We start from the raw sequence: 27,915 nt of genomic DNA on the forward strand, positions 1-27,915 counted from the left end.
TGTGTTCTTTCACATCAACAGGGGCGCACGACACAAGGAAACCTGATACAAAGAGACACATGAGAAATGTATTTAATGGGTGCTTCAATGATGTTGGATTTCAATTCCATAAAGTTGAGAGACTCACAAGAGACTGATTAAAACCGCAATCTGTTTTGCAGAGGGTGACTCTTTCTAAACAACATTTTGGCATGTTGTTTCTTCTGCTGTTTATAAACAATTAAAGGGAATAAGCTATTTGGGTAACTACTATTTTGATTGTGTTTCCTGTGGGGGTGAGAGAATCAATTTTAAATGAGCACATTTAACACTTTGCTGTTCCTGTATCGTGGTGAGTCACACTCATCCCTCTCCTCTGGCTCTTGTGAGATTGTAGCATTCTAATTGCTTAGTTAAACAATTCTCAAAACGCATAAAAGGAGTCCAGATATTCACACATTCCTGACTTGACCTCTCTTCTGTGCTTCTTTAGAATGCACCTTGTATGGCGAACTACAAACCTGACTAAAAATGGTATCACAGAGCCCGGAGGTGAGGTCAGCTCTGAAGTATAGCCAGCTACCCCGAGGCGTTTGGCAAGGGGAAAAACCTGATGCACTTACATGGGGAGAAGAAATAGAAAATAAAACAAGAAGGAAAGGAGAGAGGATCGTGAGAAGAAGAAAAAAAAAGTGTAATCTGCTTATTTCTTGAAATGCAAATTGTTTTACCACAGTGTACACCACACTGCAGCAACTGTGTTTCACAGCCTGCACAGTCATTAACTACTCTGCGTGTGGCAGACAGGGAGATGATGTGATTTCTCTGCAGAGAGGCAGAAGACGCCCTGCATTTTACAGCATATTCTCATATTAACCATCGCTAAAGGTAATCAGTGAGCTGTATTTAAAATAGACTTTCATCAAGGACTGCCAAATGGTGGTAGCTTCATCAATACATTGTAATGCACAATATGATTGAATGAAAATACAGCTACATTCTTACATTACATCTTAGTTTTAATGATTGTTTGTTTTTTATGTTTACTTTACATTACTGAAGTAACATTTAGCAATGTAGTGTTAAATGATAAGTCAATTATTCAAGTGAGCAAATATTAGATGGTTACCACTTCTCAAATAAAAGTTCTTGTTTCACATTTAAAGATGGACATGTTTCACAGTTCTGGGATGTTTTATAGACCAAACTATTAATTGATTAAACAAGAAAAAATGACTTAATCGTGAAAATAATCTTCGTTAGTCGCAGCCCTATGGCGGTGCACAGCTTCCCTGCAGCATTTATGGAAATTAGATTACAGCATGGCTTTGTTTGGCTGGAGTTTCATGATGCATTCAATCCTAATAATTGTTAACATTATCGAATATTATTATATCATTTTGGAATCACATAATGTCAAACAAGATAATACCTGATGTATATGTGCAAGAGTTTCTTTTAATGGATTCATCTAAAGGACACGGCAGAACTGAGCACTCATTTCAGCGTGCTGAGTTAAAAGGTTTCCGGTGTCTGCCGTCACTAAGCTGTCACTAATGTGCAGAGGCAGATCTCATCGCCGACATGCTGCCTGTGTTCCTCCAGCGAACACGCACACATTCCATCCTGGTGAGAGGTGCTGTGTCAGCCGAACAAGGGAAGTGTTGTGGGAGTATTTCAGTCTTGTGTTTCCCACTGAAAATATACTGAGACAAGCACTGGCTCGCAATCATGGACTGATTTGATAGAGGCCAAACTTACCAATTAATGTTGACGCCACTGACTGTACACATGTGGCTCTGAGGACATTGGACACGTGAACAAAATGAAAAGGCAACAGAATGATCATTTGATTGGAATGTGTGCATTTGTCTGTGCACAAACTTATAGTGCAACGTGGTGGTGATGAAACTCCATCATCTTGATTTTGACAGCGCTACTGATTACTCAGAAACCAACCCTCCCGGCGGCCTCTTTTCATTTTCCTTTCGCCCTCCTGTTGAGCTGCTTGATTGAGTTCACAGCTGAGGAGGAAAAGGTGCCCATGGAGAGGGTCGAGTAATAAAACATAGGAGATGTGGGAATATATCATATGGGTATAGTTAAAGACAAAGTGTGGTGCATAAGGAGGAAGGAGGGGGGAGTGATCGGAGAAAGGAGAGCATTACATGAAGAGACGGGGAGGAAAGAGGACTGTGAGACAGGCAGCATGAGAGAAGCTAGCATAAAGATGACTGGAAATTGAAAATAATTTTCCCATTAACTCAATAGCAAATGAAATGGGTGCAGAGCAGTTAGAGTCACGCCTGACGCTCAGACGGGGGTGTCAGTGAATAACTTAAACCCTCAAGTTTTCACCCTAAATGTGTCTACTCTTTTCACAAGAAATATGGAAATAGTGCTGAGATGACATCGTTTATGATGGATATTAAACAAAATACCCTTACTAAGAACCTTTGATAACATTTCCTATGAAATTTGAAGGATTATTTTCAAAGTAAAAGCATGTAAAATATGACTCAGTTACTGTGGGAGGGGGGCATTTTACCAGAAAGAAACCACTCGTCTGTGTTGCTAGCACTAGAACAATTAGTCAGCTAATAGATTAGATCAACAGAAACTTCATAAACAATGTTGACAATAAGCTGATTAATTAAGTCATTTATAAAGCAAATGTGCTGGTTCCAGTATCTCAAATATTTCTCTGTTCTGTATTTGTGTAAATTAATTAATGGGAAATTTTAACAGATATTGTGAATTTCAAAATATCAGCAGACATGGCAAGGCACTCAATTTAAATTGCATTTAATTGAAATATCTTCATATCCATCTCTTATCACATTTTGTATGTGTTTCTCTTCTGCAGGAGAGGTTTGAGGCGTTGTTTAGGATCTACGATGAACAGACAACTTTCCAGATGTTTAAAAGCTTCCGGAGAGTCCGGATCAACTTCAGCACCCCAGAGGCCGCTGCCCGCGCTCGCATCGAGTTGCACGAGTCCGAGTTCAACGGCAAGAAGCTCAAACTCTACTTTGCCCAAGTGAGTGTCAGTCAATGGGTCTGGGAAAGGGCTGGAAGGGGGGCCTGGGACGTGGACCTTGTAAGGAAAAGCAGTGCTTGTTTATATGGGACGTTATGCTGTCGTGCATCATTCACTGCAACATGCACACACACACACACACACACACACACACACACACACACACACACACACACACACACACACACACAAACAAGGGACAAAGTCCTTTCACTTCCTCTTTTTTTCATCCTCTTCTCTGAGCCGCACCTGAATGCTTCGTCAACCCTCCAACCCGCCTGTCAAACCTCATCAATCACAGGATTGAACACATAAATTCTTGATTTCTCTTCCATTGTAGCTGTGTGTCTTTTGCCTTTGGGGGGAGAGAATGAAATAAAAATAAAGTGAATTGTGTTTCTAGTACAAACACAAAATAAGAAGAGCATATATCTGCAGTGCTGGGATGAAATTGTTAAACATATTAGCTCAAAGCTGCAAAAAAATAAGATTAGAGTTGGAATGGAGTTCACAATCGGTGGGTGAATCGATGTCTGCTCGTTTGGGTTAAACGTGGACTAAATTCGGTTGAAAAGCAACTCAGCATCTAGCTGGTTACATTTGTAGCAAGTCTAGACAAGCTATTGAAATGTAGACACTGAATATATGTTAAAACAACTGTTATGTGTAAGCTACATGTCTTTAAAACACCATTTAGCCCAGCAGTTGCCTGGATATTATTTTGCCCTCAAATCATCTAATTCCTGCATGATAGGAAACCATGAGTCAAATTATAATTGACGCCCGTTTTATCACAAATGTATTACCAGTCATGACCCCTGCTGCACCTCTCAGTACTTTGATGTAAGAGGATTAAGGATTTTACCGCACAGTTGCTACATGTTGGTATTGTAATTATGGCAATTGGCTGCTATCGAAACGTCAAAATCCCCTCATGGGAAGGAGCCTGAGACTAAAAGACTAAAGCTGTGACGGCAAACTAATGTGATTTTCTTGCTCTTAAGTATCAGGGTCACATGTACGGAAAAATACAGACTCTCCGGCAACTATCCCAGCTTGAGTTTTGCACTAATGTTTCAAAGTAAAACAAGTTAGTTTACTGTCACTAGGTTGCAGCTATGTCCACTATCCAGTGTTATGAACCGTGAGACAGATGTGCACTTCATATCACTTTGATCTCCTCTTTAGAGCACTGCAGCCTTTAACTGTCATCATCTCCTCTTCCCGATAGGTCCAGAGTGGGGATGTGGACATCGACAAGTCGTACCTGGCCCCTCCCCAGCCCACCAAACAGTTTCTGATCTCGCCGCCTGCCTCACCACCTGTGGGCTGGAGCCAGAGCGAAGACGCTACGCCCGTCATCAACTACGACCTGCTGTGTGCAGTAGCCAAGCTAGGACCCGGTCAGTACTCAGTTAATATGTGTGCAGCGGGCTCATATTTACACATGAATGAAATATGCACACAAACACGCGGACGAAATGGTGTTTAATCAAGATGTATTACGCATATTTGAGTCGCCCAGATACGAACAGGAAATCATTTCACGCTCCTCAGCAGGGTGTTATCGAAAGGTTATTTGCGTAGGAAGCAATTTGGCAAAGGCTTTGGGGTGGAGGATGTTGAATCATCCCGTTTAGGTAACGTCTGTGAAGCAACAGTACGGATCATTTTCCTGATCACAGATGCATTTGTACGTAAGACTGCCAGTGCGTGCCTATATAATGTCATTATGGATTGAGGGCCATTTTAAAATCTTTCGACGTGAAATGGCTATCAACATAGAATGTCCTGCTCCGGTGTTACTGTGCACAGGCTCGTGATCAGGCAGCAACTTGAAACATTAATAAATCAGCCAGAAGCCCATAAATGAAATCTACAGTGCTGGTTACCATCTGTCAATGTCAAGGGGGGCCTAACCTTCACACTGCATTCTGACATCTCTAAGGAAACATGCATCCGTGCCAATATCTGTGTGTGCCTGTGTTTGATTATGGATTTGCATGGAATCTAATATTATTATATTATTAAGTGACAGTGGCTACTGTCTACCTTCTGTCTGAAATCAAAGACCTATTGTTTCAGAAATTACTAAGAGTTTCATGTTGCTAAATTTGCCCCCATTTGTATTGTAAATGATGTATTTTAAGAGGCAAACAGTCAGTGATGTAATGAGTCAGTTTCACGTTACCACAAATAAAAAAACATCCTCTTAAAATTACATTTTGTACACTAATACAAGTGTATAAAATGAGTAGGCAGCTCAGAACAGTTACAGTTGTCTCTTTCCCTAATCAGCTTCTATGCTCAAAAATAATGACGCCCCTGTCTACCTCGTCGGCAAGATTTTATATTGCAGCAACCTTTATAAAATGTCACCTAACACACATGAAAAGGTGTGTCGCGTCCACAGTGCGTCACCATGTTTGTGCATGTGGGTATGCTCGTTCTGGTGAAGTGGAAATCAATACGTCTTCTTTCATTTTAAACCAAACAGTATTGTTCTATGTATACGCTCTTTAAGTGGCAGTGTCATGTTTTGGCATATATCAGGAAGAAACATATAGATATTTTATTTTGGTTTACAGATCGTGGCTTTGTACTAAAGGTTTTGAAATGTCGGTCGCTCCTAACAGAGTGAAGGGCTTGTGAGGAGTCGGCTGTTTTTATCTCAGGCTGATGTTTTGCACATTTAATGTATGTGTCTGGTCTTGAAGCAACAAGTTCCCTTTCTCCAAGAAATGTTAAGGGAGACAACAAAGTAACCTTAACCCTTATAATTATAATAATTATACTAATTATAATAATAGCAATATCAGGTGAATAAATTGTTTCCGTGTCTTGGAGTTAAGTGTTAAAGGTCAGTTACAACACCACATAACTCACCGCCCTGAAAGTATGTCGAGAGAAAAAGTGGCAGATATTGTTGAGACATTATGTTCTCGAGCCATTGAGAGTGTGTGGGTGCGGCAGCTTCCTTCCATCTCAGCGTTTCTGCACGTCGAGCTGGAAAACATTTCTTCTAAGTCTGTATTCAGTTGAACATTATTATCTTTTCTTTTTATCATCAACAAAAGCGTGATTAAACTTCCCACATACTCACAAACACACACACACACACACACACACTCACACACACACACACACACACTGTCCGACCCAGAGGACCACTTTAGACACTTTCTGCTGTTACCATAGCAACGTGAGGAATCAGGAAATGGCTTTGTTCGTGGTCTCACATCCTGGCATCTGAAATCAGATTAGCGTTGGGCTGCAGCACAGTGCGCTGCCTCCCTCTGTCAACTCCCCGCGGTAACAGCAGGACTCTATTCACCGTCCGTCCTTCTGTTTGGCACCACAGTGAAAATGCTACGAGACCAATTTCCTCCCGTCTGCCAGCTGTCTGATCTCATCTCCATGGCAACTGTGATACAATCTAGCAAGTGTGTGTTTTCAATCTGAGACCGCTGAGTTTGGCATCCGGACAAATGGCAGGACTGTTCCAAGGAAAGTGCATTTGTTTCGCTTTGAAGCCGTGTGCTGCCCCGATCTTCAGCGCTTCAGTGCAATGCACAGAAACATCCTCAATGTGTAATAAATAGCCTACTAACAATAAATTAATAAACACTAAAGTACACAAGAATGTCATTTCAACCAGAGCTGCGTAAGCTTTGGTCTCCTGAAGAAATATTCAGATATTTTCCTTAAGTAAAACTTTAACACTATTAAAAGTCCTTTATTAAACTAAGTAACTAATCGAATGTGCAGAATCTCACATGTTACTAGTGTTGTGCTTATTATATTAAAGGATTATTATTACTGATGCCTCATATTTAAATGTTCTAACTTTATATTCTACTGATAATCGAAAAGTACAACAATTCCCTCTGAAATATATACTGTGTGTATATAGATTGAAAGTAGCAAAACAAACAATGTGGTAATCTGTTCCTAAATACCTTCCCACTTTGCTAATCTATAGTCCAGTCCATGCTGCAGATCTTTAAAAAGGAGTGATAAATATTTTGTTTTTTGTTTTTTAAATGGCCAAATAATTTCCTCAAAGATCTGGGTCAACAAATAATATTCAGGAGTAAAATTATCCTTTTATTAGGGACTATTTTCAGCAGTGTATTAATACGCATTTTGTTCTCTAGTGAGTACTTGATTTAAAATGACTGCATTGCTTTTGTTTTTGGACACCGGAGATCTGCGGCTGAGAGATTTGAGTGCCGTCAGGCTTTGGCTTTCGCTTCATTGTTGCTTTTGGTCTTTACATGGGATATGCTTTTTATGACTTTATTGAATTTCAACAACACACATGAAAGAACAACAATACAATCCTTAAACAATGCCAGACAAAAGAAAGAAAAAAAATAAATAAAATGAAATAGGTGAGGACTGACTAATACTAAAAGATGTTGATATGGGGTTATCCTTTAAGGAATGTCTGAACAAGTATTTCATTTAACATTTACCATTCCCCTCCCTCTCTTCCAGGTGAGAAGTACGAGCTCCACGCCGGGACAGAGTCCACCCCCAGCGTGGTCGTCCACGTGTGCGAGAGCGAGACGGAGGAGGACGAGGGGGCGCGGCCAAAGCAGCAGATCGTCCAGACCAGACGTCCCGAGGAACCCCCCAAAGTCTTCAACTAGAGAGGCCTCCCCCCCGACACCGGGCGTGGCCCCCGACCGCCCCTTAAACCCGCAACACACCTGCCCTCTCTCTCTCGTCTCTGCACTCACAGAGAGCGTCGATGCCCCTCATTTCAGTTCAACTACAAGTAAAAACAAACCAACAAACATTGCTCGAAGACGGTGTTTGTGGGGAGCGTGGCGATGGAATGAGGCGGCTTGAAAGGGATGGATGAGAATCACACACACACTCATCACATTCTGCGGACAGCGTGGGGAGCGGCGGGCACTTGTGCCTCCACCTCACAAACCCTCCTCGTTTTCAGCCAGAGGGGGGGGAAATACCTGTCCCAACGCAGGCACCTGTCACTTATCACACACACTCAGCTCTCATTGCTAGTCCTGCTCAGTAGCTTTGCTAGTTAGTTAGCTTGTTAGCTTGTACCTCTCCCTTCGTGTGTACAACAATCTTTGGTTAAACAAAGACATTTCTTCTATTTTTTTTTCTTCTTCTTTTTTACAATAAATAGTGTTTTCAGATTATTATATATATTGCTATTTCTTTTTTCTTCTTTTTTCATCCATTTTCATATCTGCTGGTTTGTCGCTTCAGCTTGCATTAAGATTGAGTGTGTGATGTTCCCGCTCTTGTCTGCATGTATATACTGTATTACAAAAAATACGTACAGAAACACAAATACTAACGAGATATATCAAGAAAAAGGAACCTATTTAACATCACACACAGCACGAAGCGTCATATGTGACTAACAAAGTTGTGGTGGCTGTTTGACTTTCTTTATTTGTTCTCGCTCGTTTTTCGCTTTTTGTCTTTTTTATTTGGAGAGGTGTTGTTTTTTGCTAAACTACTAGATGTGTATTCTTACTATGTATTTGATACCCCAACACTTTTTGCATGCTTAGTTACTTCTGTAGATGAGGAGCTGAGGTGTTTTTTTAATTGTTGTTTGTGATGACAGGGAAACAGTGTGACGCTTTTGACGCAAGTGCATATCCCCGCTCAGAGTTTAAAGTGACGTTTTAGGGGGAAAAAGCCGAATGGTGATTGACACTTTTGTCAAATTTGCATTCGTCGCTTTTGTTGGGATTTTGATGGATCAGAGACAGTTCATCCACCTCATTTTCTTCAAGGGGTTTGGGATGTGGAGCTTTTTTTTCTGATTCTGTTTGTTGTAATTCACATCTTTAATGTCATGTTGTTTGATCAAACCCACTTTCTATGTGTCAGGTTTTCTTCTGAAAGCTACTACTGCTTGTTTTGCACTGAGTATCTCTCGATATCTCCAAGCAGCTGCGGGGCTCTCGGCCGTCTCCTGCTGCGCACCAGAATACTGCGCTGTTTCTCGCTGTAAATAGCTGAGCAGTAGATTTGTGGAAATAGTCCTTTTAGATTTTGTAGTTTACCTAAAAGCATTTTGCTGAAAAAAGGGAAAATTAGGTAACCTGATGAGATATCAACCAAAGCATTCACTCACCCCATATTGTCACAACGCAAACGTTTTTTCTTACTCAGAGACACTGATGTATATTGTTCAAGTGAGCAGAAAGAAATCATATTTTCCCGACACAACTTTTCATCGCATCGTTTTCTATTTTATACTAGCACATGTATTTTTTTGCAGTATCTAGTTCAGTGGAAAGTCGATCAAATCTCCACTAAAAATCATATACCTGAATATTTTTCCTCTTTTTTTTGGTTAATTCTCCCCACAATCCCGTATCATATTAGTGTTTCACCTCCTTGTTGAATAAAATATTTCAGTGCTTTAGAAACAACATTAACAAATGTTCCTTACAGGGCTTTTGGGTGTCAGCGGTGAGTCTAAATCTTATTTGTCATTTGGCAGCATGAAATCAAAAAAATACTTTTTTGCTAAATAACAATATTAGTACGCAAAAGACAAGCCCATCTGCATGTGAGCACTTTATTGTCGCTGTTTTGTTTGTTTCCTTCACATAAAATAGTCCTTCTTGAGACAAAGTAGGAAGCACATTGCATTTCTTCTCTGTTTCTTTAGTTATTTTTATTTATTTTTTATCTCAAGCTGAACACCTGGTTAGCCTTTTCACCAGCATATTGCAGTGAGAGAAACACTCCACTTCCTTTTGCTAGTGTGAACCTTGGAGAACTTCAGGCCTTTTTTGGATCTATGGGAGTGTACCACTGTAAAAGGTGTAGACACGCAGTATAGTTATAGGTTTTAAATGAGGCGGGATGACACTGCAGAGCAAAATCAATGTCTTTGTTTTTGGTGTTTGTCCGCAAGAAACATTCATCTTATCTGCTGAGAAAGTTAAACAGTTCTTTGAAATGTTGGCAGAGTGCAGTTTTATTGGCACTACAGTAAAGCTGTCGCAGTTATGTAAGCAGACAGAAGATTGGTGGATCTACTGAGGTGCATTATGATAAAGAGGAAGCAGCGGAGCAGGAGGAAGACACTCGTGAAGATTTTTTTACTCTCTTGTGGTCATGGTGTTTAAAACCGGGTGCATTTTGGTCACAGTTGAAATGAAAAATGTATATTTATGTACATATGCCAAGTGTTTTCTTTTTGTTGCTGAGGCCAGTCCCAGTGTGCAGTTTGTTACGGCTTCTCTTGGCAATGTTGTAATGTAAAAAATAATAATAAAAAATACAAAAATGTGTAACGATAAGTCCTGAAGATGCTCGATCAAAAACCAACTGTCATTGTGTTGTGTTCAACATGGACTCTGTTTGAATGTTTCTTTTATTTCTGGGGAACGTCTACTAAAAAGGTCAATAATACCGTTTGTCACTGTTGTACTGTTTCTGTTGAAATATGAATATTGTGTCTTGTATTGTAGGAATCCAGAAAACAAAGTAGCAAAACAAGCAATAATTTACAGTTCTATAATACGGTATGTGTATTTTCATGTTCTGTACTTATTTCTCAGAGATGGTCTCTGTCTCTGTATCTCAGTATCCGCTTCTATTTGTGTAGTATAATAGCCATTTGTTTCACATAGAGAAATACATAAAGACTTATTCTTAAAAGCCATGTTTAGTGTTGTTTATTTTAGGGTTTCCTTTTTCCTTTTCCTTTATTTTAGGAGCCACACATTTGGGAAGCAAATACAAGAACAGAAACTCAAGCAGAATTTCCAATGTAGGCTATAAAATCTAGCAGAGATTTATTACACATCATGTTCAGATTGCATTGGATATATTCATCTGAAAATAACTCACTTTTAGTACTATTGCTAGCTGAGCCTCCTTTCAAAGAAATTTTAAAAATTGTGTAACGACACTTAAGGCTATGTTGAAGGCATTTCCATCTGGATCATCAAATATCGTGTCTGCGACATTACTTTTAAAAACAAAGTTGTGGCTATATAGATGCTAGCTGTCAGTGAGCTATATCTTATCTAATGAATGTTATTTTCCACTATTAAATATTTTTTTACAATACCAAACTTTTATAAATGTCTTGTGTTAGATAAAATAATCTGCTTCCCATTGGTATTGGCTTGTATTCCACACAAAGCTACAAATTACAATACAATTTATCACAGCTGTGACGTATTGAAATCCTGCTGTATAATGCTAGAATGGTATACTTGCACTTTGCACCTCATATTTCCCCCAAGGACCTAACAACAGTTAATATTCTGTGTGTTCAGAGTCTTGTTTCAATGGTAAAGACGCTGACATCAAGGTTGAGTTAATGATTCTTTCCGTGAGCAGCACTGGACATGAAATTTATAACATGAAATGTGAGATGTTGCAATACAGCCATGACCTACAGTTCAGCAGTCTATTGAATTTCACAGCTGCAGTTTCCTCGTGTCAGCCATAACGACAGATGACTGGCTGCTCGTGACAATAGATTTAACTCATCCATTTCTCCCTGACTAGCTACACCTCGTTATTATGTGGGGGGAGAAAAACTGCAAAGCAAAAACGGTGGCATAGTGTCGGCCATCATCATCCATCACAAAAAGACAACAACAGGTTGGACGAAAAGTAGATGAGGCATCTCTGTGCTGCCTTGTATCTTCCTTTCCATGACACAAAAAGCCCTCTCTTCACGGTGCCGGGAAATTCCTCTTCACAATGACCCTTACTGTTGAACGTGCAGATGCATGTGCACCTAAGGGGAACAGATCAGGTGGCTCTCATGGGTGTTAATGGGGCCAGTGCCTCCAGATTCCTATAAAATGTACTTTACCCGATTACTCAGCACGAACGTTTCAGTTGCTCAATGCAGGAATCTTAAGTGATGCATTAGTCATCACAAGTTGACAAATTCGTTTTTAGTCAAATGGCTCCTTAAGCACACATAGTGGAGTCGACAGATACTGTGTAATGGGTTTATTCTGACTGAATTCAAACATTTACCTAAGCTTTTAAATCAAAGTCCCCTAATGCAATAACATGTTGATAAGTTCAGTGAGTGTGAACTTTTTTTATCTTCCTCAGGAAAAGATTGGCTGCCCCTGTAAGAACTGCTGGTTTATATTGTAAGTAAAATTACAGATACAGTTACTTTTCTTATCTGTTTTCATAATAAAATGATTAGACTACAGGTCAGGTCATTTTTGTATCCGTTTGTAATCAAGAGAAATTATCAAAGGATTACAATGGCAATTTAATGTTTGTGTTTTCTAGGAAACAATGACATGTCCTAGTGAATGTTTAGCCGTACTGTAGCAGAGTGGATCGAGGGATAGCATGGCCGGTCTGTCGGCAGGCTACGACCTTGGTTCAGACGAAATACCTCAATGTTTAAATAGATCACCATTATTAAAATGTGGTAAGTTATACACCCATGGTCCCCAGAGGATGAATTGTAACATTAGTGATTCCCTAACTGTGTTCTCGTCAATTTCTATTTGTCCAATATGTTTGGCTTATGGCTTAGTGCTATTAGCAAATGTTAGCATGCTAACACGCTAAGCTACACTTGCTAAGAATCAGCATTAGCGTCTTGGATGTGGTTAGCATGCTACAATTAGCATATAGCCACTATAGCCTATCTAATATCTTAGCTAGTCTTGTTAGCTTGTAAGATTAGGAAATATCATTTTTGTTTATCAGTTCATAAGCTATCTACAACAATTGAGCATTTTCAGGTAACTCAGACACAAACCTCATGCCTCATATTGTGTTTTGAAAATGTCATTGTCCCATTACGTAGCCATTTAAACATTAAAAACTCAATCTCAATAGATCAGAAATGCTAATAGCCTACTGTTTTTTTTGTATAAAACCGTCCAAGCATACCTACCGGGCAGTATTATCTTTAACCTATAGGCCTACCAGGCATCCCAAATACAGTTAAATGTGAAGGAACAGACAGATTTAGAAAAACTAATTATAAATGATGTGAAGAAAAACAATAAATAAATCATATTCTTGTAAGTTGTAGATATTTAATGCCAAATAGTCTTTTCAACTTCAGTAAAATTGAAATAAAATTGCACACAGGGTGTTTGCACCGTTTATTCTTGGGATGCCATTTTTGAAAGTTGCACTCTTCTCTATGAAACGTGACTTGAGCTTTCAGACTTCTCTAATGTGCTTCCACCACAGCTCAACGCAGGGACATGTGGACACATCGTATGCACCTATGCAGTCCATCGGGTGAAGCAGAACATAATGTGTCTGCCAAAATGAAGTTTAGTTACACTTTCTCACAAAGGCAAAACACTGACTTGCTTTATAGTCGAGGGCAACACCTAGCCCCTGGAGGTAATATGAGACGAGATCCTGACGACTTGTTGGCCCTGTTTGGGGAAAGACTATCAGGAGGTGTGTGTTACAGGAGCTTGTGTGCTACAATAAGAGTAGGACAGACAGTAGGACAGTCAGGAAAAAACATTTTTCAACTTCCTAACAAAGTATTTTGAATGAGCTCATTGTCCTATAATCAAAGAAAAGAAAAATACTTATGCATACAGTATCTTTTCTTCTGTACAAACACACCCAGTGCCCTTTGGACAAGTATTGTAAGTCAGTTAATTTTCAACTAGATACATAAAATGCATTTGTGCAAAGAGGAATGGATTTGAAGTCACATACACACTCACACACAACATGCACACACATGCAGTGTTGTTACACAAATAAGAGAAAGAAAAGAAGAGACGGAAAAAAAGACACTCACGTCATTTATTCAGTGTATGCACGCACAAAAATATAGTATTTTAATATAGGAGATGTTATTATGAGGTTTATTTTTTACGCCCAGAGCCCCACCCTCTGCAGTTCCTGTGAGATGCAGCCAGTTTGATTTTGAGAGGCAGTAGTCATGGTGAGAGACGAGCAGAGCAGACAACCTTTGGAGAGGAGCCTCGCTTTTGATCAGCGGCCACGCACGCCTAAGGGCCAGGCTGAAGGACCTGAAAAACCAGCTGCCTGAGATTATTACTCTCAGCGAGGAGCAGCACATGAGCAACAAGTGAGCAAGCGTGGAGCCTCCTCCTCTTCTTAACTCTCCTCCTCCTCTTCACATAACACTCTGATTCACACAGACACCGCACACACAGAGGCATTTTTAAACTGTGGGACTGTCACTTTAACAGCACTTGGAATTTGTTTCTTCTTTGTTAATCCCTCGTGCCTCCTGCCCCAGACTTGCTGTGACTGTCAGACCTCCACCGGTGGACTATGCCCCCATCGGTCAGTTGAGGGAGGGGGCTCTGCGCTGCTCAGGCTCCCATCTGGAGAAGGCTTGGGCTGAAATCAAAGAGGAGACGGTTAGGTAAGTCTTAGCTTTTGACTTTTTTTGAGTAATGTTTCAGTGAGTTGGTCTTTTTTTATTTGTGTGTGCACACTGTGATAGTGCCAGCGTTTGTGTGTGTTTATGTATGTGTGTGTGTGTGTATGTGTGTGTGTGTAAGAACAGGGGCTCTCCCAGATAATATGGCGAGACAGCAGGTGAGTCTCAGGTGAAAGGGAATAGCTCACATTCCAGAGAGCTCTCAGATTTAGAAATCTACTCTTACTGTTGAACCAGTCAAACAAAAACAGATTTACGAGTTAGGAAGATTCAATTTCAGTTCCCAGCACTATCTGCATCTGTATCTCTTTATTATTATTATTATTATTATTATTATTATTATTATATTATTATTATTATTATTATTATTATTAAGAGGCTGTTTGATGGAACAGCTCTACTTATCATATCATCAGTTGCCACGACGTTGTAGGGAAATAAGACTGCTGTTTGTATATTACCGCTGCGCTAAATCAGAGCTCCCCAGTGTTTTCATATAATGTAAGTAGTTTGATGATGTATTTATCCTGTTGTACTTGTAGCTATATTTATATAATGATTTGTAGTTATTTAATCTGGGGAGTTGTCACCTGCTCACCTGTTCCTCTAGTGTGTTTTACTCTTTGCTCATTAAATCAGGTTTCAGTCATCCCATAAAGGACAATGACCAGGATTGAATACCAGCTGCACCTGACCAGCTTGATTTCAAATAAGATTAAAATGAGAGTTTCTATATGTTGAAATGTCACTGGCATGGTGGCCAGTTATTACAGTATATATACATTTTTACTTTTGCATTTACTTATTGGCCTACAGAAGTGTGTTTCTGTTTGACAGTTGGACATAAATAGTCAAAAACACATTTAACCCTTTAAAGAGCATAAAAGGCCAAAAGAACATAAAAGTAAAGCAATGTGCAAAATACAATCACCAATATATTCCCTCTATCCATGTTCCACCATATGATAAATTAAATGAACTGAAAATACTTCTGTCTGGCTCTGTCGATGATAAGCACAGTGCTATTGTATGTACTTTCTTTTGTTATAATCTTCAACTCCGATAAGCTTTGTTTGTTGTTGTGTGCTTTATTATCCAGCCTTAGAAATGCATCCTGGACATACCAGCGTGTGAAAGACTCTCAGTCTGCATCTCATACACACAATTAGCAGTTTCTCAGGATGCAAAACTCTAAATGAAAAGTATTCTCGTCAGCAGCAGATATCTTCATCGTCAAATGCCAATTTTATATTGAGGGTTTTGTATCAGGGTACATGGAACACACTGAGGTGTTAATGCTAGATAAATACATCGTAATACAATGAGAAGGGCAACTCAAAAGGAAATCCAGCTTTACTACATGACTTTATTCTGACTAATATGATTTTAGTATTGAGTAAGGTGTAGTCCAATTATTGGATTATAATACTCAGAATATCCTGAACTGGAAAATTAAAACCCAAATATCTTTTTGTCATAGTAACAACTAGATTAAAGAAGATTAATCTAATTATATCAGGCCTACGAATACCTTGCATGCATTCAAAATCAGTTCAGAGTGTTGTCACGACACATTGGTAACACTTAGCTGTCAGTTGACTCACATAGATGACTGACTGATTAAATAAACCCAGAAAATCTACTTTTAAGACTTTCAAAGTGGTAAACAGGCCAACTGAACACTAAATGTTTCAGCATTCAGCCTGTGTAACTGCTCATCCATATATCTATTTCAGCTGGACTCACATTGATGTGAATGCGACCACCGTGTTCACGTTAATTAGAATCAGACTCATTTAAAATAAAAGCCAGTATTACACAAATCAAGAAACATAAATATAGAATAGAAGAAAAATACAATACAAATGTGAAAGAAATACAATAAAAGAAATATGTACAAGAAACATAAATACAAGAACAACACAATAACTATAAAATATGTACAATATATCTGAATAAATAATGGAAGAGCTGTGTAGTTGTAGAAGTGATACTTTAGTGCAGAAATGTGCAAAACTGTCTAAGCAATGTGCAAAGGTTAACTTCACAGAGTATAAAAAGAATATGCTATGTACAGAGATATAGTCCCAAAGAACTTAATTGTCCCAACACCTTCCACTTTATCCCAGCCATCAGTCTGTTTCAAACTCAGCCAGTTTAGACAATGACTGGATCAATCAAAGCCTTTAAAAAAGAAAAGCGTTGACAAGAATAATGGCTTGTTTGTGCCATCACAGCACAGCGCTTTAACTTTTGTCGCCTTTCTATAAACATCCATTTAAATCATGCATTTTGTAACCACGCAAAGCTACTGTACCCTCGATACCAAAGTAGTTTCCTTCTTCCATCTTTACCCTATTGTATGATTGTTAATAGGAATATTTGCTTCTAGTTCATTCTTAAAAATCATACTTTATCGAACCCAGTTTGCTACTGTTTTTAGTCACTTTTCCCAATATGATTTGTAGATATTTTAGGGACAATGCAGCCTGTACTTTCACTACTACACGTGCCGTCCAATTACTTAACAATACCTCTGCTGTTGTTTCTGTCACTACTCACTCTCACACCATGAGCTGACACACAATCATGATATATTACCTCCTTACCAGCCACATCTTTTTTTATTAGCTAGTTTTAAAATCTCTGATGTCAATACCAGGCCGCTTTACGCTTTGCCAGAGGCCTGTCAGTGCTGTTACAAATCACTTAGTGACGGATTGAGGTCGATAAAAGTCATAGCTGGTCCCTCTTTAGTGTGACATCAGGAAAACAAATCATATGGGAAATTTACATCTGACATGACGCAGATGACCTCTCCTGTGACTTCAGACTGTGTGTTTGTTGAACAAGCTCCACTTGTGTCTTATTAACGTGCTTCTAATTGACTGCTCAAATATTGACTCCAACCCGTCATTTGATGAAGGTCATACTTTGAACGTGTTTATGAATGTGTGTGTGCAGGAGCCTTCGTTAAACAGAATGTGTGGACAAACGTGTGCAGAGAGGGGAAAAGTCGAGCCGGTCGACAGCTTTGTCTGTTCTTTTCCTCGTATAAAAAAAAGAGGAAACTAAATTGTTCCTGTTCTGCGTTGAGAGTCGGCTCTCTGAAAAAGCAATAAATGATTTGTTTACTGAGGGTGGAAGAAAGGATATTGAATCCGTCATGCTAGTGAATAGTTGCAATTTGTGGAACAACAAACAAACCGTTATTACAGAAAGGGGAAGACTACATAGTGACGTCAAAGCAATCTGATTAGTTGTAGTAACAAATTCCTTTGCCTGAAAGTATCCTTTAAGTCTGTTTATTGATAATATCTTTATGGTTGCATCGTTGGAAGAAGATCCTGGATTCAAATCTGCATCTTTTTCCAAAGTTGAAATGTTCAAGTGGACTTTATTAACAATATTGTTCTCACATTACATCACATCTCACCATTGTCCTTTACTGGCACTCACATTTCAATTTCCCTTCTGTCATTGTGACAATACATTTTCATGTTTATTGTTTATGGCATTTCCACTCAGAGTCGATCAGTTCATTTTTGCTGTTTGATGTAGCAGCTGATGTGATTCTGTGCTTCGTGGTTAAAGGAATAGTTTGGCATTTTATAAAACATGCTTGTTCGCTTTCTGGTGGACACATAGATGAGAAGATTAATACCACTCTTAGATCTGTACAGTGAATATAAAGCTACTGCCAGTGGTCGGTCATCTTAGCTTAGCTTAGCTTAGCATAAAGACTGGAAGCAATCCCACAGCTACACATGTGGGATGCATTCAGAGGGCAGTGCATCCAAAGTGTTTTCTTTTGGCTGGTTGAGCAAATTATCAGGACAAATCTGCAATTCTTTCTAGTAATCTTTCAGTAAGTTTTCAACTAATATTAATGTGCAGTAAAAACATTTTCCGTGTTATATAGAGGTAAATAGATGGTAACCTCTCCTCACCTAAAATCTAGGAGGAGGTTGAATGCAACGGAAACAAATGTTCTTAGCCAATGAGCCGAGTCTCTTTTCACTGTGTGCTTAAGATGATCATCTTTCAAGCATGTGTTAATTAGCTGATGATAGTGAGTAACACTTTTAATAATGTGCGCTGCTCAGGGCAATTATGGTGTTTGCTATTTAGGCAGCGCCAACCACAAGTTGTTTGTATTCCAGGAGGTCCGGTTGAAGTCATAAAGTCAGAACTGAGTGTAGGATGTGAGCAGTGAACAGAGTTAGGGGCGTGGTAACTGTAGGTCAAGTCACCTAAACCTAGCCTGCAATCAATCACTTTGGTGTATTACCACTTCCTGTTGACACGGTCCAAGCTGTAGGAGTTCACACCTACATAACCCTAATAAATATCTGTACATAAGGTACATCAGCAGTGATGCCCTCTGCAGAGAAAGCAGTTCAAACTCAAAGCCAAATTAGTTTGATTTAACCAATCAAAATTGCTCTTAAAATACTAGTTAGTAGGTAATTTGTTCCTTATAGGTCAGCTTGTTGTGGCCTTCATTTACACAGCTCCAAATGTTCAGTAGGAGTAATTATTCTTTTCTTGAATAATTTTTAATGTGAACATATATACCTTTTGGTTATTAGAAGAATTGTTTTTTATCACTCAGCAAATGAACTGCACCTCACATGGTTTTGGCTGTATAAAAAGAAAGTCACTTTTTCTTATTATACCTTATTAAAAACCTGCTTGAGCTAAATGTATGTCTGTGCTGTACTGTGCAAAGTTCCATCATTTAAACTTTATAAATAAAGACACAATTTTGCTCAAGGTTAATTTATCGTCATTGTACAACACAGGGTTGCACAATGAAATGCAGTTTAATCCCTTTTTGCGACACAAGAAGAACAAAAAAACACATTCTTATGTGCATTTTTTAATGTGGATGTAAACAGCAGCAACGAAAAACACTGGGGAATTACCCGGGCAGATAATATGGACATCAGTCAGGAGCATGCTGGGTAGACAAACAGCCCTAGGTCAAGCTCAGCCAGCCCAGCTCTTATCCCCGCTCTCTTGCATCTCTTCACAATATATAATGTCTGTACACTGTTGAATCAGTGCCCTTTATGAAGTACATTTTATGTTTGTTTGTTTCTTTCATGCATTTCTGAGTTTGTTTGGATTTGATGTGTGAATTCTAAGTTAAACTTCTGTCTTCATATACACATATTCATATTATCTGTACATTTGCTGTACACAACTGACTGTGACTATAAATTAAAAAGGCTTATGACTGTACTGTACATTGAGGCACATCTCTTACAGTCCGTAATGTGCAAAGCCCTCTTAGTATTTGTGATTTGTAGATTTCTCCATCATGTTAGCAAAGCAGCGGTATTACCATCTTTATACAGCCACTTATCAGAAACTGTCACCTCTGCAAACAGCAAACATGATATATGTCATTACTAATCTTTAGGCTTAATAGTGTGTCAACAATGGGAGAGTTGGTTGTGTAATGTTTGCTATTGAGCAGGAAGCCGGATAAGACGTACACTACACGCAAGTATCGAGTTCTAGCTTCGAGTCTCTGTTGTCGGCCTTAAAGATTCAAATCTCAATAAGAACGAGTCAAAATCTTAGTTTGTGGAATATTTTCCATAAATCGTGACCCTCGTACAGGAGTGTGTTGTGCTCTTTGTCTCCGATGGGTGTCACAGGTACGGGGTTGTAAATTCCTTTCACAATGCTTCCAGGATATGCTTGGAAGTGTAATGCAAACTTTTCTGCTCCATTAACGATGAAGGCTATTTACACAAGCCCCAGTATTTGTCTATACATTACATACAGAAGCGCGGCAGCCAGATGTCACACAATAAGGAGCCATCTGAAAACCAAAAAGTACATTTTGAGTGAAAGTAAAAGTTTTTCCTAGTTTAATTAAGGTGAAACCTTAATAGTAGCTCACCTGCTTTGTGCCGTTGCTGCTTGTCTCCCCCCCTCTCTGCTTCCTTTCCTAATCTTCACCTACACTATCATTAAAGGCACAAAAGCCCAAAAAATATTCACTTTCTTGCAGAGACTTAGATGAGAAGATCGATACCACTTAAATCTGTAAGGTAAACATGTAGCTGGAGCCAGCAGCTGGCTAGCTTAGCTTAGCTTAGCATAAAGACTGGAAACAATGTGAAACAGCTAGCCTGGCTCTGTCTGAAAGTTAAAACAAATCGACCAGCTCTCTCAAAGTTCACCAATTAACACATTATCTTGCTTTAATATCTAGCATTAACAATTTGCTGGATGTAGTTGCCAGGCAACCAGCGGAGACTCCAGGAAATGACGGCTCCCAGCCGAGAAATACAGCGAATCGTCGCTTTTATTCTCTGTTTTTTGTTTGGATTTAACGAACGAGATATAACATGTTAGTTATCTAGATTTGAAGGTTCTGGTGGTGCGATTTTTAGACAGAGCCAGGCTAGCTGTTTCCCCCTGCTTCCAATCTTCATGCTAAGCTAAGCTAAGCTAAGCTAACCACATGCTGGCTCCAGCTACACTCTCACTGTTGTGACGTGAGAGTGGTACCAACCTTCTCGTCTAACTCTCTACAAGAAAGCAAATAGTCGTATTTTCCAAAATGTCCAACCGTTCCATGAACAGTGGCGCTATCTGTGTCTGAAAATAATTAGGCTACTGTACGTGTGTGTTCGAGATAGAAAAGAAAGTGTGTCAGCTTGTCTTTCGGCAGCCAAGTGTTCATTAGAAAGCCACTGAACCCACCACCTTTTCATTTATAATAAGAGGTTCTTTGTTATAGTGGCAGCTACACACCTGAAACATAACAGTGAAGTTTTTAATATTTATGGTTTTGAGAGAGACGGCAGTCTGAGGTCTGTCAACAACCTCTCATTGAGGTGGTTCATAAAACGTACTTGTGTTCAGCTGTGTCTTCACTAACAGTGATGCTATAGAAGTCAAAGTTTTGCACGTAATTAATAGAACAGAGACTAGAGACAGTGAGGGACGGGTATTGTGTGTGTGTGTGTGTGTGTGTGTGTGTGTGTGTGTGTGTGTGTGTGAGTCTGCTCTTCCTTGTGTCAGGGTTTCAAGCTTTTTATAGCCTGAATTTTGTCCGCTTGAGTCACTCACTCTGATCGGGCTGCTGTGCTAAATTCGCAGCAGACACGATACAACGTCACTCACGTCTTCATTGTAACAATGTTTTAATACAATGCCTCTACTTCCATCTGTCTATAATTAAAAGGTTTTGTTGAAATATATGACGTCCACCACGGTTGTAAAACCTGACATTTCTCTGACAGTTTAACAAAATAATATGTTAACACACTGGAGGATTTTAGGATTCGCCCACTGAGCTGTAAAAGGAGAAATGAAAGCAAAAATAAGCACAAAAAAGATGAGTGACAGCTCATTTCAGAAGGCCTGCAAAAACATAAAGAAAATAATTATCTTGGTAAACAAATTAAAGATGATCATGTAAATATATAATGACTCACACTTCAATGACTCAGTGACGTCGTCATCTGCGTGAAAAGAGGACGTGATACTCCCATGATGACGCTTGTGCTGTTCGAGTGGGAGAAGTGGAAACTGAAGTGCAAGTCACATTTAAAAAAAAAAAAGGCTCAGTGGAAATTACAATGAACATACACATGTAATCATAATTTATTTGTTTTTTTTACCGAACTGAAAATGACTGCCGGCGTAATTATTTTATGTGAAGTTTGCATGAGGTTTGATCTCTGGTTGTATCAGTTACAGGGAAAGCCCTGACCTACAGCGCTGTGTGGATTGTTTCAGGGATCCTCCTAAACGATAGAGGATCTCTGCGTGAGACATAACAATTGCAACAGCGTAGATAAGATCAAGATTAAAGTGAATTAAGATTAAAGAAAACATAATTAAGCTGACCTGAGAGTCTGCCTGAAGCAACATACCATCTGATAATATGCATTGTTGATGTTGTATGATTACATTAGTCATGATTAAGAGCACACAAACCACATTGGTGCATCTGCATTAGGACGACGTCATCCTGATAATTATGGGTATAATTTGATCAGTGTGACTAAACGTAAGATACATTTTGAAGATCAGGGTAAACTAGAGAAGGAAATATGTAAAGAATAAGGCTGGTCTTATTTAATATTTTCCCTATTGTCAACAAATCCCATGAAAAGACCAAAAGCAACATCGGTTAGTCTGTCTTTGATTACTTTTCCAACTTGCTTATCCAGTCGGCAGGCAGTCACCACAGAAACCATCTGTAAAAAAAAGAAAAAACAGTTTATAATTAAGTTAAAATTTATAATTAAAAACATTTTTAAAATCTCTGTCATTTCCTTAAACACATTGGCACTGTATTTTTTCACTCAAACAGGAGTAAATAGTGCATTTGTTGGGGACTATCTTCAGCAGCGTTTATAGTCATACTCCAGTCAATATTTACAGCTGCAGGATGGTGCATGTGGGATTGACTTTAAATAAACGTCATTGTCCATGTTCATCGTAATGAATGAACATGTCATCCAGTGCAAACGTGTGGCTCACTGATGTGTTTTTAATCTTTTTTACAACAATAGAGGCCTATGTCTGGGGCTGTCGCAGTGAAGGAATCTCTCCTGGCTATAAGCACTATTTTTGTTTTTAAATTAAAAAAATAATATTTACCTCATCATCCTGATTTTAGTGCTATATAATATAATATATATAATACGCTTTATTGTCAGGATACGATAAGGTATATTGCTGCTTTCTAAATGACATAGATGACAGTTTTGAAACAAATGAAATACTTGTTTATTGTTGGATGCAGAACACAGAAGGGCGATGAGGCGCTGCGTGTCTTTCAGCTGAGACGCTTTGGTTGCGTCCTTCGAGGGTCCATACTAATTATTGAACTCATAACCTTTGCAAACATTTTTTTAGACGCAGCCCATTCATTTCACCTTTCTTTCATGCTGTGCAAAAAATTGCCCTAAATTTTATCCCTGTATCTTTCTGTTTTATCAGAAATCAAACCTTTATTAGTCCCACAACGGGGAAATGTATCTCGTCACAGCAAAATAACATATGAAGTAAAAAGGCAGTACACAATAATTAAATAGAATAAAAAAATATTATTTTTCATCACCGCAAGCGCGTCTGCACAAACTAGGCACACTGGCCTTTTACTTCCTCAAAGAAATAATCATTCGTCCATTTCTCCTGGAAAGTGCGACCGCATCCACCTTTCTCTGTTTTACACTCGCCACGCTGCGTTCGCTGATGTCAATGACTGTCTCTTGATGTGACCATGTGATGACATGTTCCACTCGTGTTGTGTTCAAGGACCCTGACCTTGCCAGGAAAAACAGTCAGTCGCTCTTTTTATTCTATTGCTGTCTAGATTTGTTGGGGGTTTTTTCTAGTGGATTTTTTTGCGTGTGTTTTATGAATTACCTCGAGGGCCTGGATCAAATGGTCTCGCTTTCCGTATATGGCCCGGAGGCTGGAAGTTTCCCACCCCTGTTGTAGATGATACGTTTCTTAGTCAGTAGCTTTGAGAATTAATTCTATAAGACCTTTTAGACGTACTTAAATAACACACAAGCAACATAGCATGACATGCATATCTCTGAACATATACAATAACTCCTGACTTCATGGAAACAGCTTCATCTTTTGTTTTTTGTCAGTGCGTCTGATGATACCATGATGACCACAAACGTTTTTGTAAAGCCATAGCAGACATGACAGTGATGCATGAACCTGCTGCATGATCTTAAGCAAACACAAAGTCGTTCAATCACGTCTGTCAGTTCAGGAGAGAGGTTTGTGTGGCGGGAAATGTGTGCGCTGTATTTGTAAAGATCTTACTGATAGCTGTACTCTGTCCAGCGGGTCAGTCCTGTGTTAGCACAGCAAGTCAGCACTGATCTGTACTTCATACATATTGTACATAAAACGATGAGTCATTGGTGCACTCCCCCTGCTATGCCGCCTGTCTGCTGTTTATAAATATATCACACAGATATTTTAATCTTCAAATCCTATATTCCTTCTTCGTTCTATTCTCGTCTCCTCGCTTAATCTGTAGTAGAAACTGCGGCAGAAACTGTTTTAACCTTGGAAAAGTATTACAATGACATGAATTTAGTGCTTTTTTTAGTCATGGTTTCAGAGAATATTCACTAACCTAAAGTGTCTGTGTGTTTGCCTTTGCAGGTTATTGCTGAAGATGCAAACTTCAACTGTCTCACCTGTGACCAACACTTCAAACACGACCACCACAAAGACCAAAGAACAAATACTCATCCAGAGTAAGGACATGCGGACTCTGTGTGCGATGCACGTCTACATTACGTCTGTGTCCTCTTTAACTGGATATCGATAAAACACACCCTTGTGCATGAGGTGTTTGTCGTGGACACCATCGGATCTTACAATGTCCTCTATGGCATTAAGTTTTCAAGTTGTATTTGTCATATGTAGGTTAACACAGGGTCAACGGTACAATGAAATGTGTCTGAGAGAGACAGCATGTCAGCATAAAATATTTGCAAGAAAATAGTACTATATACTATTTAGTGCTATATACAATTGAAGTTAAAACAATAATAACAAAAACAATATAGCTTATGTACATGAAAAGAAGAGGGGGTTGTGCAGTCCTATAAATAATAATACTTATTTATATGTAGTGCAGACAGTGAGAGGGTGTGTCTGTGGGTCTGGAGGTTATACAATAAATAAAAACAAATGATATGATAGGACCAGCATCATTAATAACAACCTGTTGCGTCACACGTGTTGGTTTGTACGGGAGTGGCACTTATACATTTATAAGGAAATATTTGTCATGTTCTGTTTGCCTTTGATTGACGCCGTTGCTAAGCTACTACTACACACACCACTTCTGAGGAATACACCGAATACGTTGCATCGCATGGAGCAGAGGGAATGTGTCAAATGTAAAAATGCAACAGACACACTGACTGGAAAACAACATTCAAACATGTTCATGTTCATTCTCTGTGTCTCTCAGGTTCTGGGGCAATGATCGCTGTCATCGTCGTCGGCATCATCATCATTCTCGCCATTCTTCTCATCATCCTGAAGACGTACAACAGGTAGGGACGCATTTCATGTTTGACAGGACAATTACTGCATAGTCAATGTCACAAGCCATGCTATTTTTATCCACTTCAAGGAGGACCAGACATCTGCTGCTGTTAATAATCTTTTCATCAGGCTAATTATGTATATCAACAATTATGTGTATCAACATATTGTTACAGTTCAGCTTTCCCTTCTGCATTATGTTCCCTTATGACATTATTTAAATCATTTTAAGATGCCAGAGGAGGTAAAACTATCCAGTATTACACACATTTCAAATATTTCCCTCTGAAGTAGAAGTATTGAGTACTAAAAATGGAACTACTAATTATTATCATTTGAGGAAATGTAGTTTGTAACATTCCGCTGCTGCCGACGTGAGGGTCGGGTCACAGCACAATGAACGAGAGAATTAAAACACGTCAATGTTATTTATATAGGCCGATGCTACAAATCATAAATATGCCTGGAGAGTCTTTACAATCTGTGCCTCAGGACCTCAGGAAGAGCTACTGAGGAGGGATCCCTCTCCCTGGACGGACAGAAATGCAATAGACGTTGTGTGTACAGGATAACCAACATAATACAATGACAGTAGAGAATCCAAATGTCCAAAATTAAACATAGAATCTAAACCAAATTAGATTTGTTTTTTCTTACTGTTCTATAATAATTAGTTTTTCTTTGCTCTTCGAAGCATCTGAAAGGTATTCAGATGAAACAATTTAAGAAGAAAATCCACTTTGGATAAACTGCTCACAACTAATACACATATTGAACGTGATATGAGAGAAGGAACAATGAGAGCTCACACGTAGACATTCATCTTAAGGGGGAAAAAGCCAAAAAGGTTAGGACTCAGGTGTGAAGTGTGGGTTATTTTATTCACTTATTATTATTTTATTTGCTTTCTTTTGTCATTTTTTATGATTACTGTGAATGGGTGAAGTAATAGGCCTACTGGCAAAATTAGATCAGAAGGCCAGAGGGAATATCTATATAATATTTCTATGTAACCGTGGGGTATGCCTGATGGAGATACATACTATGTGATGTTCAGTAATTGTCAGAGAAGTAATCATTGGTTTTATTTGTTGCCAGGCGGACACATGTATCCAGAGTCCTGGGAGCCAGTGGTGGCTCCAAACCTCGTCCGAAGATGTCACAATCCACAGTTCAGAGCAGCATGCCGCTGAACACCATAGGAGTCAACTCTGTGTCTGGAAGCATCCTTAATTCAAACCCAGCATCAGAGAACAGCTTCCAGCTTCCCAGAGCGGCGCTGAACAGTGCGGAGGGAAACCACATAGAGCAATCGAGCACCATCAGTGACTCCACTGTGATCACCATACATGATTCTCCATCGATAGGAAACACATAGCAACAAGATTGTGGTTTATTCTTACAACTGGCACTGACTGATGTGTCCTCTTCATCCATGACCAAATACTGTGTGCTGACTGAATCCTGTGGAAACTCGATCTGTGACGTTAGTGTCGTCACTGTCGACCCCCCCCCCCCCACAACTGAGCCACTGCTGGTAACTACAATGATAACATGATGTCCTTTTGTGTACAAAAATACACATCATGAACAAAACGGTACCATAAACAGACACAATGGATTGCATGAAGAATGTTGCATGAAGGGAAACTGAGGCTTTCTTGAGAAGAATTGCTTTTTGGCTACAGTCAGAGTGTTCAGAGTATAGATGCCAGATGTTTCTTACGACTCTTTGCAGATCACTACTAATACAATGAGGAAAATGTGTAGTAAAGACTGTAATTGTTTGCCTGCATTGCTCTTAAGTGTGTACATTTCTGTATTAAAGACAACTACATAGGTTTATGAGTATATGTAGGATTAGTATAAACGTCTGAGGAGACAAAGACAGTATGAAAGAAGCTAACTCATTGTGTAATGGATACTAGTATGTTTCAGGAAAATGTGCAGATTTATTTTGATTTACCAACAATATACCTTATTAAATCTGTTTAACCTTGTATTATATTGTCTTTGTCTTCTAATCACAGATTTGTTTTGTTTTTTTAAATCTATAAAATGTCACTGTATTGTTTTTGTACCTTGTATGACAAAGAGACCACAGAGATATTTTGTGAGACATCTGGGTGACAGCCAAACACGCTTTTTAGTTTGACGTCAAAGGATTTTGCACTTTATTTCCATTGTTCCCTGTATTTGTATTGTTTGTGGTTCTTTTCATGAAATGAGATGAAAATAAAATGTAATATTTCTAATTGTGGCTGACCTGTTTGTTAAAATGAAGCGTCATTTGTACAGAGGACACAATTATATGAAATGGGGAAGTTTAAAATCATATGAAACCTCAAAGATTTAAAGGCAAAGGAAAATACAATCAAAGATAAGAGTGGAGGTGACTGTTGCATGATCCTAAATATGATGTTGAGTT

At 39.0% G+C, this 27,915-nt stretch overlaps 2 protein-coding genes across 3 annotated transcripts in view; both read left to right on the forward strand.

Moving 5' to 3' along the window:
- Window positions 1–10,694, forward strand: part of rcan3 (regulator of calcineurin 3) — a 40,537-nt gene extending 29,843 nt beyond the window's left edge. For both annotated transcript variants that reach the window (XM_029461196.1, XM_029461197.1), the window contains 3 exons: window positions 2,846–3,019; window positions 4,251–4,422; window positions 7,520–10,694. In XM_029461196.1, coding sequence (XP_029317056.1) covers window positions 2,846–3,019; window positions 4,251–4,422; window positions 7,520–7,674 — 501 coding nt within the window. In that variant the 3' untranslated portion in view covers window positions 7,675–10,694. The remainder of the gene's footprint in view (window positions 1–2,845; window positions 3,020–4,250; window positions 4,423–7,519) is intronic.
- Window positions 10,695–13,994: 3,300 nt separating this feature from the next.
- ncmap (non-compact myelin associated protein) lies at window positions 13,995–27,734 on the forward strand. Its single transcript, XM_029460941.1, has 5 exons — window positions 13,995–14,096; window positions 14,271–14,399; window positions 24,591–24,685; window positions 25,411–25,495; window positions 26,586–27,734. The coding sequence occupies exons 1-5, from the start codon at window positions 14,086–14,088 to the stop codon at window positions 26,863–26,865; spliced, it is 600 nt and encodes a 199-aa protein (XP_029316801.1). The 5' UTR covers window positions 13,995–14,085; the 3' UTR covers window positions 26,866–27,734.
- The last annotated feature ends 181 nt before the right edge of the window (window positions 27,735–27,915 follow it).

Source organism: Cottoperca gobio, chromosome 22 (assembly GCF_900634415.1).
Source record: "Cottoperca gobio chromosome 22, fCotGob3.1, whole genome shotgun sequence".
Lineage (NCBI taxonomy): Eukaryota > Metazoa > Chordata > Actinopteri > Perciformes > Bovichtidae > Cottoperca > Cottoperca gobio.

What these genes read in the sequence shown, in the direction of transcription:
- ncmap (XM_029460941.1), top strand. An exon ending in ATCAAAGAGGAGACGGTTAG is followed by an intron (nt 14,400 to 24,590) that starts GTAAGTCTTAGC and finishes TTGCCTTTGCAG; the next exon opens with GTTATTGCTGAAGATGCAAA. An exon ending in ATCCTGAAGACGTACAACAG is followed by an intron (nt 25,496 to 26,585) that starts GTAGGGACGCAT and finishes ATTTGTTGCCAG; the next exon opens with GCGGACACATGTATCCAGAG.